We start from the raw sequence: 17,162 nt of genomic DNA on the forward strand, positions 1-17,162 counted from the left end.
TTTCTCAACTCTCAGCAGATTAGGAGTGGCCCATTAGCTGGGCCTGACCTCTACCCAATAGGAGCTGCAGTTAGATGGAGACCAGTAAGAACTGACATCTGGCAAAGAGGAAGGAGAAAGGAAAACTTTAGAAAACAGCTCAAGAAGTTAAAAAGCCCTGACGTCTGGGTCCTTGAGTGGAGAGGCAGAAATGCTGCACCCCAGAGGTCCCGAGGGTGTCACTGCATAATGCCTGTGAGTCCTGATGGATCAAAGCTCTTGTCAGTGAGTCATCAATGCTAAAGGACCAAAGAGAAAGGGGGTCAGAAATCATGATGCAGAGCTACTTGATTGATCCAGGCAGAAACACCTCCAGGCCAAACCTTTTCAAAAAAGCACATGGACAATACTGTCATTTTCTGTGCTGCCTTCTGCCTCCTTTCTGTCGTTCACACTTAAACCTTTGAGCCATCTGGCTTTTTTTTCTTTTAATTTATTTTTGGCTGTGTTGGGTCTTCATTGCCGCGTGCGGGCTTTCTCTGGTTGCGGTGAACTGGGGCTGCGGGCTTCTCATTGTGGTGGCTTCTCTTGTTGCGGAGCACGGGCTCTAGGCACGTGGGCTTCAGGAGTTGCAGCACGCGGGCTCAGTAGTTGTGGCTCGTGGACTCTAGAGCACAGGCTCAGTAGTTGTGGCGCACGGGCTTAGTTGCTCTGCAGCATGTGGGATCTTCCCGGACCAGGGCTCAAACCCATGTCCCCTGCATTGGCAGGCGGATTCTTAACCACTGCGCCACCACGGAAGTCCCGAGTCACCTGGTTTTGATTTTTGTGGCTGGCATGAGGTAGGACTCCTGTTGCATGTTTTTCTATATGGAGAACCTGTAGTCCCAACATCATTTATCAGTAGCCCATTATAAAGAAAAATCTCTAGTGTTTCTCCTCTACTGCTCACACAGAATACTTCTGATGACAGTTATGTGGGTGTTTTTCCCATACCCTCTTCATATTGTGAAGGCTTTCCTTTCTTAAACTCAGTTCTTTTGTAATCTGTGTCTGATGAATTCCATATCTGAAGTCTTTGTGAGTCTGATTCTATTGCCTGTTGTTTTTGCTGGCTCAGACTCATATTGTCTTGTTTCTTTGTATGCTGTGATTAAAAAACAGAAACAAAAACAAAAAAACTATGACCTTGTTATTTGTTTTTCTCGGAACTTCATCTCAGGAATTCTTTGAGGCCTGGTTTGAAGTTATTTTCCTACAAAAAGGATTTGCATTTCCTTCGGCTAACCTAGGAACACTTCAGATTAAATGTCTGGCTTGAGAGTTTTCTGTCTGCACTGGTAGCAGCAAACCCACAGGAGGGCCGTTTGTGGATTCAGTCTGACCTGAGGTGGAACTCTCACTCTGTCACTTACTGTGTGACCTCGGGCGAGTCATTTAATCTCTCTGCCTGTCCCATCATCTGTGAAGTAGTAATAATAACACCTACCACCTAAAGCCATTGGAAGGGTGAAATGGGATGATATACATATAAGTAAAGTGCTTACACGGTTTTCTTTCACACAGTTGGTAGACAGTGAATGTCCTTCTCTTCCCCTGAGGAGCCGCCACTCCTGCCCCAGCCCGTGGGGGCAGTCCTCAGCCTTAGTTCCGCATCTCACCCAGACTCTGAGTTATAGCGGGAGCCAAGTACTCTAGACCTCACTCCTGTGGCTCATTCAGCTTTGAGGTGCCTGAGCTTCCGAAAGCCTTTGAGAGATGCTTCTTCCCTCAATCTTGACTGAGGTCTGGAGTTGTCTTGGAGCTGGGTAACAAGAATGATGACATTTAACAGAATTGTTTTCTTCTTCAGAGGCTGCAGGGATTTTTTGGTTAGTTGGTTATGGTTCTAAAAACATTCTTTGTAACTTTATAGTGGAACGTTAATAATGACATTAAAAACGTTTGTAATTTTCAGTCATGGGAATATACATGGACAGTAATATAAGTGTGAAATAAACAGAAAGTTGTATATTGGCATGAAAACATTTTAAACCCTCTTTATAACAAGGAATATTTTTAAAATAAATTGTATGATACGAGCCCAACTCTACTGAGAAAAATGGGGGAAAGAAAGCTGGAAGGAAATATGTCTAAGTGTCAGCAGTAGTTACTTCTGAATGGTGGAATTCTTAAGTAAGTTTTCCCCAGTGGCAGCACGGTACAGACAGTGGTCAGAGGGTGGCCTTCTGAGTCTGGAAGCCTGGTATTAAATTGGTACCTGTGTGGCTTTAGACCAATGACGAGCTCTTTGGGTCTCAGTTTCCCCGTCTGCCGGGGCATTTTGAGGCTACAGTGCCAGCCTGTGATCCGGCACAAGCTGGCTCCATAAACCGTGGCAGTTATCTTTTTCAGATTAAAAATTTTTTACATTCTTTACAGATTTTAAAAGTACTGAACACGTCCTACTTTATTATCAAAGAAAGACAGTAAAATTAAGACTTCAACAGCAGCAGCAACAACAAAGGCAGTACATGCTGCGTCTGCTAACAGAAGTGGTTTACACCCCCAGGTTGGGTGTGTGCAGTTTCCAGACTCTTCCCTGACTCCAGGAAAGGGCACGGAGACCCGAACGTTCAGGAGCCACTGCAGTGAGGGCCAGGGAGGCAGGGCTGGGAGAGGGTGGACCACAGCTCTGGCTTTCTAGATGCTGAGCTTCTCCCTTCTGTCCTGCCCAGGACGCAACGAGCCCCTGAAGAAGGAGAGGCTGAAGTGGAAGAGCGACTACCCAATGACCGATGGGCAGCTGCGGAGCAAGAGGGATGAATTCTGGGACACAGCGCCCGCCTTCGAGGGCCGCAAGGAGATCTGGGATGCCCTCAAGGCTGCCGCCTATGCAGCCGAGGCCAACGACCACGAGCTGGCTCAGGCCATCCTGGACGGAGCCAGCATCACCTTGCCACATGGTGAGCAGGCAGGGCGGGGGCTTTCCCCACCGGAGTGAGGGGGCCGTCAGGGTGGAGGAGAGCCAGTGGCCAGCCCCATGTCAGGAGCTCCCATCCAGGCTGGTGGGTGGCAGGTGTGGCTAGTCGCTTGTTCATTCAAGCAGCCCTCATGAACATGGTCCAGGAGTGGGACACCAAGAAAAATGAGACACAGTCCCCACTTGCCTAACGAGGGCGTGGAAAGACACCAGCAAACCTCAAGGCGGTGTGATGAGAGCAAGCTAAAGATTGCTCAGGGCCCTTTGAGATCCCAGCACATCTCAGGTAACAACCTTCTGTTGAGTATTATTATTTGCTGGGCACCGAGCTAGAAGCTTCTGCTGCATTATCTCATTTAATTTCATAATGGCCCCGGGACTATGTAAAGCAGAGGGCAACAATGGAAACTCTATAGAGTCAGAGACTGGGTTTTAACCAAGTGTCTCTTTCCTAGCTATGTGACCGTGAGCTTCTTGAATTTAAAGCCTCAGTGACTAAACAATTATAAAGTGGTAATACCAGCCTCATAGGGTGGCTGTTAGGATTCAACAAGATACACATAACATCATTTAGTCCAGTCCCAGCACTTAGCTCGTGCTCAAGATACAGTAAATATCAATATATTACTATATGTAACACATTGTACAAGTAAGAAGATTGAGGCCCACTGGGTATAAGTCATGAACAGCAGGGCCTATGCTATTTCATTCATCCTTGTAACCCCAGCACCCAGCACATATGCTCAGGAAGGAGTTGTTGAATGAACAAATGAAAAGTTAAGTAATTTTCTAGGGTTGAATGAGCCAGTACCTGGTGGAGCCAGAATGTCAGCCCAGATCTTCCTGCCTCTACCTTGAGCTCCCACCAGCTGTCCCGGGAAGACCTGCCTGTAGGGTGGGTTTGAGGACTGTGGGATGACCATGACAGGTGTATCAGTCTGCTCAGGCTGCTATAGCAAAATACTGCAGACTGGGTAGCTTATTAAACAACAGAAATTTAGTTCTGGAGTCCGAGAAGCCCAAGATCAAGGTGGCAGCTGATTTGGTTTTTGGTGAGAGCTCTCTTCTTGGCTTGTAGATGGCCACCTGCTCTCTATGTCCTCATTGTGGGAGAAGAGAGAGAGCTTGAGCTTTCTGGTCTTCTTGTAAGGGCACTAACCCTTACTGGATCCGGGCCCCACCTATATGACCTCATTTAACCTTAATTACTCCCATATAGGCCCCTATCTCCAAATACAGTGACACTGTGGGGGTGGGGTTAGGGCTTCAATACGTGAAATTGGTGGAGGGGACACAAGTTAAGCCATATCAGTTGGTCCCCAAGCCGACTCTGACCACCCTGCCTTTCCCACAGGCACCCTCTGTGAATGCTACGATGAGCTGGGCAATCGCTACCAGCTGCCCATCTATTGCCTGTCACCACCCGTGAACCTGCTTCTGGAGCACACTGAGGAGGAGAACCTGGAGCCCCCCGAGCCCACCCCCAGCGTGCGCCGAGAGTTCCCGCTGAAGGTACGCCTCTCCACGGGCAAGGACGTGAGGCTCAGCGCCAGCCTGCCTGACACGGTGGGGCAGCTCAAGAGGCAGCTGCACACCCAGGAGGGCATCGAGCCATCCTGGCAGCGATGGTTCTTCTCTGGAAAGCTGCTCACAGATCGCACGCGGCTCCAGGAAACCAAGATCCAGAAAGATTTTGTCATCCAGGTCATCATTAACCAGCCCCCGCCGCCCCAGGACTGAGGAGCCCACGGACCCCTGGGCAGAGAGACCAGGGAAGGCCTCTGCAGGGCTGAGAGGCCTCCCGGCTGGAGCACTAGGCACCCCCACCCTGCCGCTGCCTTTGAGAGCCGTTCTTTTCTCCAGGGGAGCCTCCCGTGTATGGCTGCCGGGCGAGCCCTGAAGGGACCCTGCTTCCCAGGGACTCATTGGGCCACCAGTGCCCAGCACCCAGGAAACAGTGTGCTGCCACACACAGGCCTTGCCAACCTTGTCAGAGAAAAGGCAAACCAGGGCCCTCCACCCTGCCTCTCCCCCGCGGCAGGTTCAAGCCACGAGGGCCAGCCCGGAGGCCCCTGGAGCCCAGATCTGTCATCTGGTGCTGCCGGCTGTGCTCACTCCGGTTTTCTGCTCAGGGTCTGAAGCAGCTGCTGTCTCCCTCCCTTGCCCCTACCCCCTGACTCTGCCCTGGGCCCAGTGCCAGCCCCCCAGAGGGGAGGGGACCACTCGTGAGCCCCGGGGGTGGGGAGCCTGAGGCCGGCCTCTGCCTCTCCCAGCCCCCAGCACAGCTGGCAGAGATGAGGTGGTGGCCGATGGCTAGGCTGTCATGGCAGAGGCCTGCACAGGGCCATCTCTTGGCTGTAACCCCGGCAGTGGGGGGTCTGCAGCCCGCTCACGGCCCCGCAGCAGGTCCCTGTGTGCAGACATGTCTGCATATTTATCAATAAAGCCTTTTGCTCCTTCCTTCTCTCTTGCCTGGCTTTGGCTTTGGGTTCTCCTGTAGCTCTCTGGAGCCCTGGAGCCAGTTCTGGGGTGGGAGCAGGTGGGTGCACGGCCTCCCCAGCTGCTCCGGGTAGAGCAGCTACTGCTCCGTGCTCTCCACCGCAGAGAGTACGGTGGAGCGAGCCGTGAACTGCCAGTATGCGGGCCTGTGTTCTCGTGGGTCCTCTGGAAAAGCCTCTTAACCTCCGAACCCGTGTTGCTTGTCTTTAAAGTGGAGGTGATGCCGCCTGCCCTGCCTCCCCTCTCAGCTGCTGGCAGGATTACATGGGATAACAGGTGTGAACTCGCTTTGAAAGCGAAGGCAGCACCTCAGGAAGGCGGCGTTAGTTACCTGCTGCTCTGCTCCTGCAGCACGAGGGTGCTGGCTTCAGGCTCCAGCCCCCTGAGCCAGGCCCTCAGGACTGAGATGTGTGTGGACATCCTGCAGATGCTGCGTGCACCCTTGGCAACGTGAAAGCAAAATCTCTGATAAATTTTGATGATGAGCCTGTGTCGGCTTGCCAGCAAGGGAACCAGAGGGAAGAAGGAGACAGGTCTTGTGCTTCCTTAGGGGAAAATGTGTACGTAAGCAGAGAGGGGTACCTTAGATAAGGTGGTTCAGCTGAGGGCAGGCCACGTGAGTGTCACAGAACCACAGGGCTGTGGTGTCTGTGGTTCACTGGCAGGTTCAACCTGGGTCGTGGTGACCCAGGCCTCACTCCCACAGTTCCAGGTGCGGAACTGAGCAGTACAGGTCTGCTTCTTCTCCAGTTGATAGTATTTTTCTTTCTCAGTGAGCACCGGTCAGGTTGGCCTGACTGGGAAACCGGGGAGGGAAGGATGATCAGTCAGAGCTGGTGTCTTCGTCAGCAGGGCTTGGCGCTGCGTTCCAGCCCTACAAGTGGCTCCTTGAAGCAAGACCCTGTAAGTCCCACAGAGGCCCCCTGCGACAGACTGATGGGTGAGGTCTGTCAGGGACAAGTGGACTTGCAGCCAAATGCTGCGGTGCTTCACTAGGGGGCGCTGTGGGACCCCAGAGAGGCAAAGGCCTGCGCGAGCTGCGGGCAAAGAGGCAGGCGGCTGCCCTTACCTCCACCCACTGCCTGGCACTCCAGCCCAGATGAGGCAGAGTCTTGCCCCTTCCCAGAGCAGGCAGGGCCTTTTCACGGGATGGCCTGGGGATGCGGGCTTATCTTGGGTCCCCACATTTGGCCTTTAGGCTCCCTCACTGGCACTGGCTGGGCAGGGTTTCCAGGCGTCCAGCAGGTGGCACCGCCATCAGGGCTAAGGGCAGCCAGCGATCCTTTGTGCAGTGCGGCTGCCCGGCCTATCTGGGCCTCAGCGCTCAGGACAGAGGCTGGGCAGGCGCCTTCCTGCAGTCCTCGCTCTCGCTCCCGGGGCACTGGGCCCTCCGGCTCCAATAGGCCAGGGGTTGGGGGGTGGCAACTGTCCCTGCCGCCTCCTGCTCCTCGGGGCTGCCTGGGGTGAAGGTGACAGACAGGTCGGGAGGCAGCTGGAGAATTGGGCCGGTGAGCTCATGGCAGAGGCGCCTAGCAGGGCGGGGGTGGGAGCCCTGGCATATAAAGCCCCTGGGGCCCCGGGGCCTGCAGGGGCGGGTTGCGCACGGTGCCATGGCGGGCTCCGAGGAGGTGCAGAGGGCCACGGCACTCATCGAGGAGCGGCTGGCACAGGAGGAGGAGAATGAGGTAGGGCGGGGTGTGGGGCCCAAGGGGGTGCTGAGGAGACCCAGCTCTGCTGTCAAGGGAAGGAAGAGCCTGGCTGCCGTACCTGGAAGGAAGGAGGACACGTGTCCCCAGGGGCCCAGCTGGCTCTACTGCAGGGTGCTCCTGAGAGGGGGCTGCTCGCAGTGGGAGACGGAGGCTTCAGCCCCCAAATCTGAGAGACAGTGGAGTGGGCGAGCCAAGCTGGGTTCCTCGAGACCCTGTCCACCCACCTGGGCCTCGAGGAGACAGGCTGAGCTGCACAGAGCAGGACAGCTGGGATGCTGCCTGCAGATTGGGGCCCTGAGATCCCCCCAGCTGCCGGCTGGGAGGCTGGGACAGGAAAAACTCCAGTGTTTGGTCCCTGAGGAAGGATAAAGACGGGGAGCAGAGTGAGAAAAGGATGCTGGCAAAGAAAGCATGGGTTTTCTAGGACCACCAGCCACACCCGGGGAGGCGACTGAGCATGGGGCTCTGGGCAATTGTATTTTCTCTGGAATAAAGAAGTCGGGGAGGAGGGTGCGGGCTGGTCCTACTCTTCATTTTATGGAGATGAATACTTGACCTAGAGTCTACTCTTCCAAGAGCCCAGTGCTGGGAGGAATGAGAGGCTCAGGAAGGTCAGCCCCTGCCTCCTCTTTACCAGCTCTGTGTTCATTTTAGCCGACATCTGCCAGGTGCACGGTCAACTAAGAAACAAGGCAGAGTGGAAAAGGGTGAAATAGAGGTGTAACTCAGAAGTGAAGGAGCACAAAGGGTGGGTGAGGCATGCCGACCGTGGGCCCTCGAGGACTTCTCTGTGGACAGGAGGGCATTTGAGCCAGGCCTTCAAGGATGGCCCTTGAAGGATGGAGGTCAGGACGGGGGAGAGTATTCCAGGCTAAGGAAACAACAGGCGCCTGTCGTTGGGGTGAGCGGAAGCATGATTGTCGGGAGAAAGTCTGGCAGGAGGGGCTGAGGCTGGGAAGGGAGACAGGGCACAAACCAGACAGTGAGGACCACGTGAAAGATACTTACTCTGTGGGCAGTGGGGAGCCACTGCATGCTGTTGAGTGAGGCACAGTGGTACCACCTGACCTGTTTGGGGAAGGCAGCTCTGACAGCCCTGAGAAGGACTTGGAGGGGGAAAGACTGGCCCTAACAGGAATGGGAGGGAGGAGATAAATCAGGGTGGATGTAGACTCCATTCAAAAAAGGAAGAGTGACTGAATGGAGGTGAGGAAGAGGGAAGGGTCAGGACTCTGGTGGAAGAAGAGATGAGGGCTAGGGAAGGGAGGGGAGGTTTGGCTGGGAAGGACCTGGACTGAGCCTGCTGAGTCCCCGCCGGCGCATCCCTGGATCTCCAGGAATGCCATTTCTCACTCCCCCAAGGGCATGTGCACCAGGGCCAGGCAGGGGAGTCATGTTGCTGGGCCATTTCTGGAATGCTGCCACTGGACACAGAGACCTTCAGCAAGGGGACACGGAGCAGTCCTCATCCATTCATTCATCCAACAAATATAGCGGCAGGGCTGTCAGGGCCCCAGGCGCCCACAGAGCCAGCCTCACCACTGGTGCCTCCTACATGCGAGGCACCGCGCTACGCATCGGACAGGCGTTCTCTCATTTCCTCTGTGCAACCATCTATGAAGTAAGGTGGAAGTTTTGTTGGGTTGTGTTTCACTGACAAACACCCAATTCAATAAACATTTCTTGAGCACCTACTGTATGCCAACCTACAGAGACAAATCTGAAGCGAGGGGCTATGGAGTCTGGGTAAGACGTGGGCAGGCGTTAGAGTCCCCAGTTGTTCCCACCAGGCCCCAGCCCAGCAGCATTCTTAGAGGAGAACCGCTGTTCAGCCTGCACCCACTTCATGGGGTGGGTAGGGAAGGAGGGTCTCGGAGACCAGCCCAGGGGCTGAGGCTCTCTTGCAGGGGCCTTACTGGGCTAGGTCATCACTGAGGACTTGGAGGTGTGCAGAGCTGCTGAGCCCGCCTGCCACCATCCGTGAACTCATTCATTCATTTATTCTCCAAACATTTGCTGAGCACCTACTGTGTGCTAACTCTTGTCATCAGTGCTGGGGATGCCAAGATGATTAAGACCAAGCCCACTCTACATGCTCCAGGAGCCCAGCCAGGGCTCCACATGCAGTAGTAGCTGAAGCCCTAGGTGATCTTGTCCCTGGGTGAGGATGCAGCGTTTCAGGCGAGGCCGGCACTGGGGAGACCTCAAACCATGTAAGCCTGACATGGAAGGGAGATGCCAGTGGGCAACAGAACATTCGAAATAAAGACCTGGAAAATCAGCCCTCAACTGACACTTGAAGAGTATAACACCGGAGCTCGGTGTCGAACGACAAAGGCAGCTGAGAGCTCTGTAAGGGAGATCATTCCTCCCCAGCTGCCACCTGGACTCGGCACTCTCCAGCCTGGACGAATGTTTCCGGTACATGGGGACTTCAGAGATAGAGGCGCCAGCACTTAACGAAGAGTGTTTTCCTTTAGAAGAGAGGAAGTGGCCATGAGGAAGTAGTCCAGGCAGGTTGGAGCTACAAGTGGGGAGGAGACTTGGACAGAGTCTCCCCCATATTATTAAAATGAGAATAAGGTTAATACTTAGAGTTCACATCAAGCTGAGAGCTGGGGAGCTGCGGGTTCCACCCCTCAGGTTCCCTGAGAGCAACAGTTTCCATGCTCTAGGATTTCACGGATCAGTAAAATCTGAGGGAAAGAAGTTGGTAACTGACAGAGTTGCCAAATTTTTGTATTGTCAAGTAAGCCCACTAAAAAAAAAAAAAAACTATCATCTCATCTCAAGTATTTCATCAAAGTGAATTTTAAACGCCAAAAAGAAAAAAAAACCCAAAACCTCAGTGCTTGAAAACAGTGAGTATGTTTAATTTCATGAAAACTCATTCCAGTAGCCCTTAATCCTGTTTTGCTGGGGACACAGGGCAGTCAGTACACAGGTGTTTGAACTGGGGTTGAGGCCAGGGAGGCCGGCTCTGACCTGGGGCCTCCTGGACCAGACAGGAGTGGGGCAGATGACGGGCTGGGAGGTCACACAGGAGGAGGTCCTTGGGGTCCTTGAATTTGTTGTGGGCGAGGCTATCTGGCCCCCGAGGCACTGCAGGCAGTCCCGGAACCCGTCCTGTCTTTGGCTCACCAGAAACTCCGAGGAACCACCACCCATCAGAAGCTGCCCATGGAGATGCTGGTGTTGGAGGATGAGAAGCACCACAGGCCTCAGAGTCCATCCTTACAAAAGGTTAAGGTAAGTGCTAGGAGAACCCAGTATCTGCGCGCTCAGGAGACATACCAGGCAGTTACGGCCTTGCCCCTCCTGGTGCTCCTCCAGCAGCTCAGCACCCCTGGGAGATGTTAGCGATGCAGCATCTCGGCCCCATCTCATACTTGTAAAGGAGAGCAGAATATGCCACCCCCAAATATGCCACTTTGGCATACTGATTTTTTTTTTTTTTTTTGCGGTACACGGGCCTCTCATTGTTGTGGCCTCTCCCGTTGCAGAGCACAGGCTCCGGACGCGCAGGCCAGCAGCCATGGCTCACGGGCCTAGCTGCTCCGCAGCATGTGGGATCTTCCCAGACGGGGGCACGAACCCGTGTCCCCTGCATCGGCAGGCGGACTCTCAACCACTGTGCCACCAGGGAAGCCCCATACTGATTATTTTTAATTAAAGTTATCTGAGAAAAAGCCAGTGCAAGAAGAACACTCTGACCCTCCTTTGTTCCCCTGAAAGTAGCAAATAAATCTGCCATGGGAAGTTACCCTGCTATATCAGGAAAGTAGAAAGCTTCCTTATCACTAGATCTCAGGAATTCAGGGCTGAGAAGGCTATATAAACAAAACTTGTTTCTTCACTAATTAGTTCCTCCAAAAACAAACTCCTTTGTCTTTTCAATGTGGCACAAATTTATTGTTTCTTTGTCTAAAATGTGTAAAAGCTGCCTGCTTTGGTCACTTCTTTGAGTCTCATATTTTTATGGACTACCATACATCCGAAATTAAATTTGTTTTTCTCCTATTAATCAGTCTTACATCAATTTAATTATTAGACCAGCTAAAGAACTTAGAAGTGAAGAGGGGGGAAGTTTTCTTCCCCAGGCCTGCTAAGTCAGAATCTGCATGTGTACAAGATCCCAGGGGACTCATTTTGGAAGCGGCAGTGATGGGGCAGCCATACAACAGGGCATGATGCAGGTGTTAGTGGGCTGGGGGAGGCTGTGTGTGCTGACAGGAGACATCTGCACGCTGATAAGAGAAAAGCAGAGTTTCCAGACCACTGCGTGGAGGATGATCCCATAGGATGCATGTCTGAAAGGGCATCAACAGAGCTATGATAGAAGTTCCTCTGGGAGAGAAGGGCTTTCTCTTCAGAGCTTTTATGTTTCTGTATTACTTTTATGGCCAGAGAGAGAGAGAGAGAGAGAGAGGCAGGGAGGGACGGAGGGAGGGAGAGAGAGAGAATTACATGGAGATATGAGAATTCGTACCCTGTTCTGGAGGCCTGGGCTAAGAACTGCCCTTGAGATTTCCTCATCAACTCCCCACCCTATGTGGAGCCTTGAAGCTGGGCAGCTCCCAAGCAGCCCCCTGAAGCCCCCTGTGCATCTGTGTCTGTCTCATTGGCTTCACCTAGTCCTAGGCGGCAGAGCTAAACCTGGATTCTTTCTCCCTTGAGAGGCTCTCCCTGTCCTCCACCTCCAGCCTAGCTCAGAGGTCCCCAAGCCCCACATTCTGTGCCCCAGTGCGGGACTTGATTGGCTATCCCCACGCAGGGTCAAGAGCGCGTGCGTAAAACATCCCTAGACCTGCGGAGGGAGATCATCGACGTGGGTGGGATCCAGAACCTCATCCAGCTGCGGAAAAAACGCAAGCAGAAGAAGCGGGAAGCCCTGGCAGCCCCCCAGGAGCCGCCTCCAGAGCCGGAGGAGATCGTAAGGGTCCTGGGGAGGACACCTGTGTGGGCAGGGGGAGCCAGGGAAGGGGGAATGGCTCAGATCACAGCGGAGCGGCCCCCAGGGACTGCATTCGCTCTCTCCAGACCGGCCCCGTGGACGCGGAGACATTCCTGAAAGCGGCGGTGGAGGGGCAAATGAAGGTCATTGAGAAGTTCCTGGCAGACGGGGGTTCCCCCGACACCTGCGATCAGGTGATGTTCCCATCGGGCCCTGCACCTGTGCCGGCCTCCCTTTCAGAGCTGATGCCCGCACCCCGCCCGCTTGTGCATTCTTTGAGAAAAGGCGTGGGTGTCCTTTGGGAGGGGGCCCCTCAGAAGATGTGGGATGCCCCCTTCCCCACACAGGAGTTTTTCTAAATCCTTAGACCCTTTCCAACTTGAACCACCTCCAGAGTAATAAACACTTGGATTTTTAGGGGAAAAAATGGAATGGAATCAAATACAGAGTCCAAGACCAGGAGATTTGGATTCAAATCCCACCTGTACCACTCCCTAGTTCTGTGACCTGTGGCTGGGCCCGTCACCTCTCTGTGCCTGTTTCCTTCTTCGTAAAACTGGCTCCTCCCCTCAGAGCATGTTATGGGGATCAAATAGAATATTAGTTCTTCAATACATATTTATCGAATGAAAACACTATTAAAGCACATGCTTGGATATGATATTTTGTGTTGCATTGTATATCATCATACTTTTAACAATTATTTTTATCTTATGGTTAAAATATATATATATATATATATAAAACATGAGACATGCCAAATAAATTTTAAGTGCACAACTCAGTGGCATTAATTACACTTATAATGTTGTGCACCCATCCCCACGATTTTCAAAATATTTCCGTCACCCGTCATACTTCTTTTTGTTTTCCCTGAAACTGCCTCTTTCATACTTTGTAGGATGCTCTCTCGAGATCATATCCTGGGATTGAGCAAATTAATGGTCACCCCCTTCAGGCTGCATTATTGCAGGCTTAGACTACATGTCCTTTCCACTTTTTAGATTCCAGAGTTTTAATCCTCTTGGTCTATCTAAGCATCTCCTGCCTCTGTGTTGTGCTAGGAGCACAAAACCAAAAAGACCAGGGTTGACAGTAGCTGGGAGACTGATGCACAACTGGTTCATTAGAATATGGAAAGATATGCCCTCTGGCCTGAGTGTTTCAAGAGACCAAAGCGAAAGCCGGCTGAATTGGACAGGAAGTTCATTCCCTCCTTGAATCAGTAATCAGGGTGCACCTGCCCATCCTGGCCCTGGGCAAGGCACTCAGGGGAAATAGTCAAGTAAGACTCAGCTTGCCTTTGACCGTCTATCACAGTGGAGGGTTGTCTGGACCCCGGGACAGCTATGGCCTAGAGGTTTCAAGAAGTCGATGACACTTGAGCTGCATCTTCATGGAGTTACAAGAATTCATCAAGCACTCACAGGGAGTATGGGCAAAATGGGCATTTGGGCACAGGCAGTAGCTTGTGTGTTTAGGGGGCAGTGGGAAGGTCAGAGTCCACAGTGCACAGGAGGCCTCCAAGGCTGGTCCAGATAGAGCATGAAGGAGCCGGCGGAACATGGAAGATATGGGGACCCGGCACAGGGGTCAGAATCGGGCTGGGATAAGGCCTGGGCTCAACTTGAGTGGGCGATGGGCTCAGGCCTGGGGCCAGAGTTTAGGCCCTGACAGTTTCTCTGGGGACAGTTCCACCGGACAGCACTGCACCGAGCTTCCCTGGAGGGCCACATGGAGATCCTGGAGAAGCTTCTAGAGAGTGGGGTCACTGTGGACTTCCAGGATCGGGTGAGCAAGAGGCCAGGTATTGGGTGAGGGGCAGGAGGTGGTCCAGCACTCATAGACTCCCTATCCCTGCAAACCTCCAACCTGGGACATAAACAAGCTGCCTCGGGGGCCAGGCTCCACCTCTAGTATGTTGTATGACCTTGCGGGGCGGGGGGGGCGGGCATCTCCTCCCTGAGCCTCCTCTGTAAATCTGGCTTGGACGAGATGGAGCCCGAGGGTTCTTCGGCTCCACTGCATCCATTGCTCAGTCATTGGAGTGGCCCTATCCTTCCCTGGATACCTGCCTGCCCTCTTGGCTGGGGTCCTTTCCCCCAGGGCACTTTCTTCCCTGAAGCTCTGCAATTAGGCTCCACCCTTCCTTTCTAGCTGGACTGCACGGCCATGCATTGGGCCTGCCGTGGGGGCCACTTGGAGGTGGTGAAGCTTCTGCAAAGTCGGGGAGCAGACACCAACGTGAGGGATAAGGTGAGGCCATAATGCTCACAGATGTTGAGGTAGCAGGGCGGAGGGGTGGTGGGGAGAGAAGCAGAGGGTAGAAAAGCAGAAAGCAGGAGGGTAGTGAGCTAGTCTGGTTTCTGGAGTGGCTGCAGAGCCCAGGGATGGGTCCTTGCCATCAGCTGCAGCCCCTTGGAGACTACCATCTGGGAATGGGAGCAAGAGCAGAGGAGAGGGGAGGAGAAGAGATCCACTAGCTTGGCGGCTTTGGGACCACCCAGAGATGCAGGATTTGTTCACCCGTGCCATCGTTCATCATCCTTCTATCTGTCTATCTATCCGTCCATCCATTCATTTATTCATCTGTTCACTTATTTATTCATCCACCATTTTTAATTCACTCAATCCTTTGTATATAACCTTGAACAAGTGACAGCCTCTGAGCCTGTTGCTCATCTATAAAATGTCTTGCAGAGTTCTTGTATAGATTGGATGGGAAAATTTATGTAAATTAATTATTTATTCAACATAAGGCTAATGTTTTGTAAGATTTTGCTGTGCTCATCACATAGTCATTTCTCAGTAAATGGCATCTACTATAATTATTTTAAAAGGGCAGAGGAGTGAGCAGTAGCTCACATCCGGGTGAGAGGGGAAACATAGAAGGCTTCCCCGAGGAGGTGGCATGTAATGCCTTAGAGCTGATCATCAGATAGGGTGATGGGAAATTACAGCGTTCCCTACCCCTCCTTGGGAGAAGGATTAGGCTAGAGTTAAGACGGCCGCCTCCCAGAGGCATCACAGTCCAGGTCCCTTCAGCCAGCATCTCCTGATTCCTCCCCACCCAGCTGCTGAGCACCCCCCTGCATGTGGCAGTCCGGACGGGGCACGTGGAGATCGTGGAACACTTTCTATCCCTGGGCCTGGACATCAATGCCAAAGACAGAGTGAGTGTCTGGGTTCCTTCACGCCCAGCCCCACCATAGGGGGCTCCATATGCCCCCTGAGGGCTCCCACATGCCCCCGTGGGCCATGCTGAGTGTCTCACTGGTTCTAGGAAGGGGACAGCGCCCTGCATGACGCCGTGAGGCTCAATCGCTACAAAATCATCAAACTGCTGCTCCTGCACGGGGCTGACATGATGAGCAAGAACCTGGTAAATCCACTCCTTTCCTGATTCAGTAAACAGTGTGCGCTGCCCTCCCGGGCCCTGTGCTGGGCACTCGGAAGAAAGACAGAACTGAGCAGGACTCGGCTGGCCTGCCCTTGGGGCAGTGTCACAGTGGAGGGTTTCTCTGGGCCCCAGGAGATTGGGGGCCCACCCGGCTTCCCAACTCTCTCTATGCTTCTCTACATCCAGAAAATCTAAGTGGAGAAAACAGCCAGGAGGGACAGGAGGAGGATTTCCCAAAGGCCCCCAAGTAGACTGCAGGCGGTCCTAATGTCCAGGCTCAGGGAGGCCAAAATCGTGGAGGGACAGAGCCGGAAGGAAGCTAAGCACTCAGTCAGCACGATTGTTCCTAGCACCCTGTGTTGGCTCCTGTGGTCCTCCAGTTCCTTTAGGAACCTGTGTCCCCCCGTCCAAGCTCTTCTTTGGGGCCCAGAGCAATCACAAAAGAGAGGAGAATTGGGTAAGGGGGGACCTTGACTCAAGAAAGGCTGGGGGGTGCAATATAGGGGGAGGGGATTAAGAGGTACAAACTGTTATGTATGGTATAAGCTACAAGGATATATTGTACAACACGGAATATAGCCAATATTTTATAATAACTATAAGTGTAGTATAACCTTTAAAAATTATGAATCACTGTATTGTGCACCTGTAACTTATATAATATTGTACATCAACTATACTTCAATTTTTTAAAAAAAGCTAGCTATATGAAAGAAGAAAGAGAGGCTGAGGAGATAATGGGAAAGTTAGGAAGACAAGGGGAAGGTGTAAATGAGGGCTTCTCAACCGCACACGTGTTGGGCGGGAGAACTCTTTGTCGTGGGGGGGCTGTCTGTGCATTATCGGATGTTTGGGCAGCATCCCTGGCCTCTACTCAAGATGCCAGTAGCATCCCCTCCTCCAGTGTCATAACCAAAAATGTCTCCAGACATTGCCAGTTGCTCCCAGTTGGGAGCCACTGGCGTAGATGAGGGTACCTCTTCGTCCAGACTTCTGAACGGTGACTAGATATCCTCTTGTCTCCCCCAGGAAGGAAAGACCCCCACGGACCTGGTGCAGCTGTGGCAGGCTGACACCCGGCACGCTCTGGAGCACCCGGAGCCGGGGTCAGAGCAGAACGGGCTGGAGGGGTCTGCTGAGGGTGGGCGGGAGACCCCGAAGCCTGTGCCAGCCCAGTAAACGACTGTCCCAGCCCAGCCAGGCACCTGGCCTGTCCCCTGCGTACAGCCGGAGGGTCATAAGAATGGCCCCCAGAGCTGAGGACCGCATCATACCTCTGTACGCCCCGGGAGCCCCCACAAGCTACCGCAATTAAAACAAAAAGTCATTTTTGCTGTGTGTGATGTTCATTTCTATTTGTGCCTAAAACATTTAGGAATGAAGGAAGACTGGGGGCAAGGGTGGGCTCAGGCAAGAGGGGAACTTGGAGCCCTTTGGCCCCCCTGAGCCAGCCCTGCTGCTTTTCCTAACAAGGCCTCTTTTTGCTTCTTTCCTGCCACCCCACTTCCCAGTCCCAAAGTGGATCAGCTTCCCAGGGCACTTGTCCTGGGGTCCCCTCCTGGTGACAGCTGTCCTGTGGGGCTGTGCGTGACCAGCACGGGCCTGTCACGTGGCAGGCTTGGTGGGAGGAGCTTGGCAGGGGAGTGGGGCAGTGGCGGC

General features: G+C 53.2%; 2 protein-coding genes across 4 annotated transcripts in view; both read left to right on the forward strand.

Moving 5' to 3' along the window:
- Window positions 1-5,401, forward strand: part of UBTD1 (ubiquitin domain containing 1) — a 51,403-nt gene extending 46,002 nt beyond the window's left edge. For all 3 annotated transcript variants that reach the window (XM_027112206.1, XM_027112207.1, XM_027112208.1), the window contains 2 exons: window positions 2,697-2,924; window positions 4,296-5,401. In XM_027112206.1, coding sequence (XP_026968007.1) covers window positions 2,697-2,924; window positions 4,296-4,681 — 614 coding nt within the window. In that variant the 3' untranslated portion in view covers window positions 4,682-5,401. The remainder of the gene's footprint in view (window positions 1-2,696; window positions 2,925-4,295) is intronic.
- Window positions 5,402-6,884: 1,483 nt separating this feature from the next.
- Window positions 6,885-16,835, forward strand: ANKRD2 (ankyrin repeat domain 2). The gene is given in 10 exon segments (XM_027112209.1): window positions 6,885-7,034; window positions 7,036-7,125; window positions 10,294-10,398; window positions 11,924-12,082; window positions 12,190-12,297; window positions 13,796-13,894; window positions 14,261-14,359; window positions 15,178-15,276; window positions 15,387-15,485; window positions 16,533-16,835. Coding segments are annotated over 10 exon segments (1,086 nt in total). The 5' UTR covers window positions 6,885-6,956; the 3' UTR covers window positions 16,683-16,835.
- The last annotated feature ends 327 nt before the right edge of the window (window positions 16,836-17,162 follow it).

Source organism: Aethalodelphis obliquidens, unplaced genomic scaffold (assembly GCF_003676395.1).
Source record: "Aethalodelphis obliquidens isolate GAN/ISIS:26980383/991018 unplaced genomic scaffold, ASM367639v1 scaffold11, whole genome shotgun sequence".
Taxonomy (NCBI): domain Eukaryota; kingdom Metazoa; phylum Chordata; class Mammalia; order Artiodactyla; family Delphinidae; genus Aethalodelphis; species Aethalodelphis obliquidens.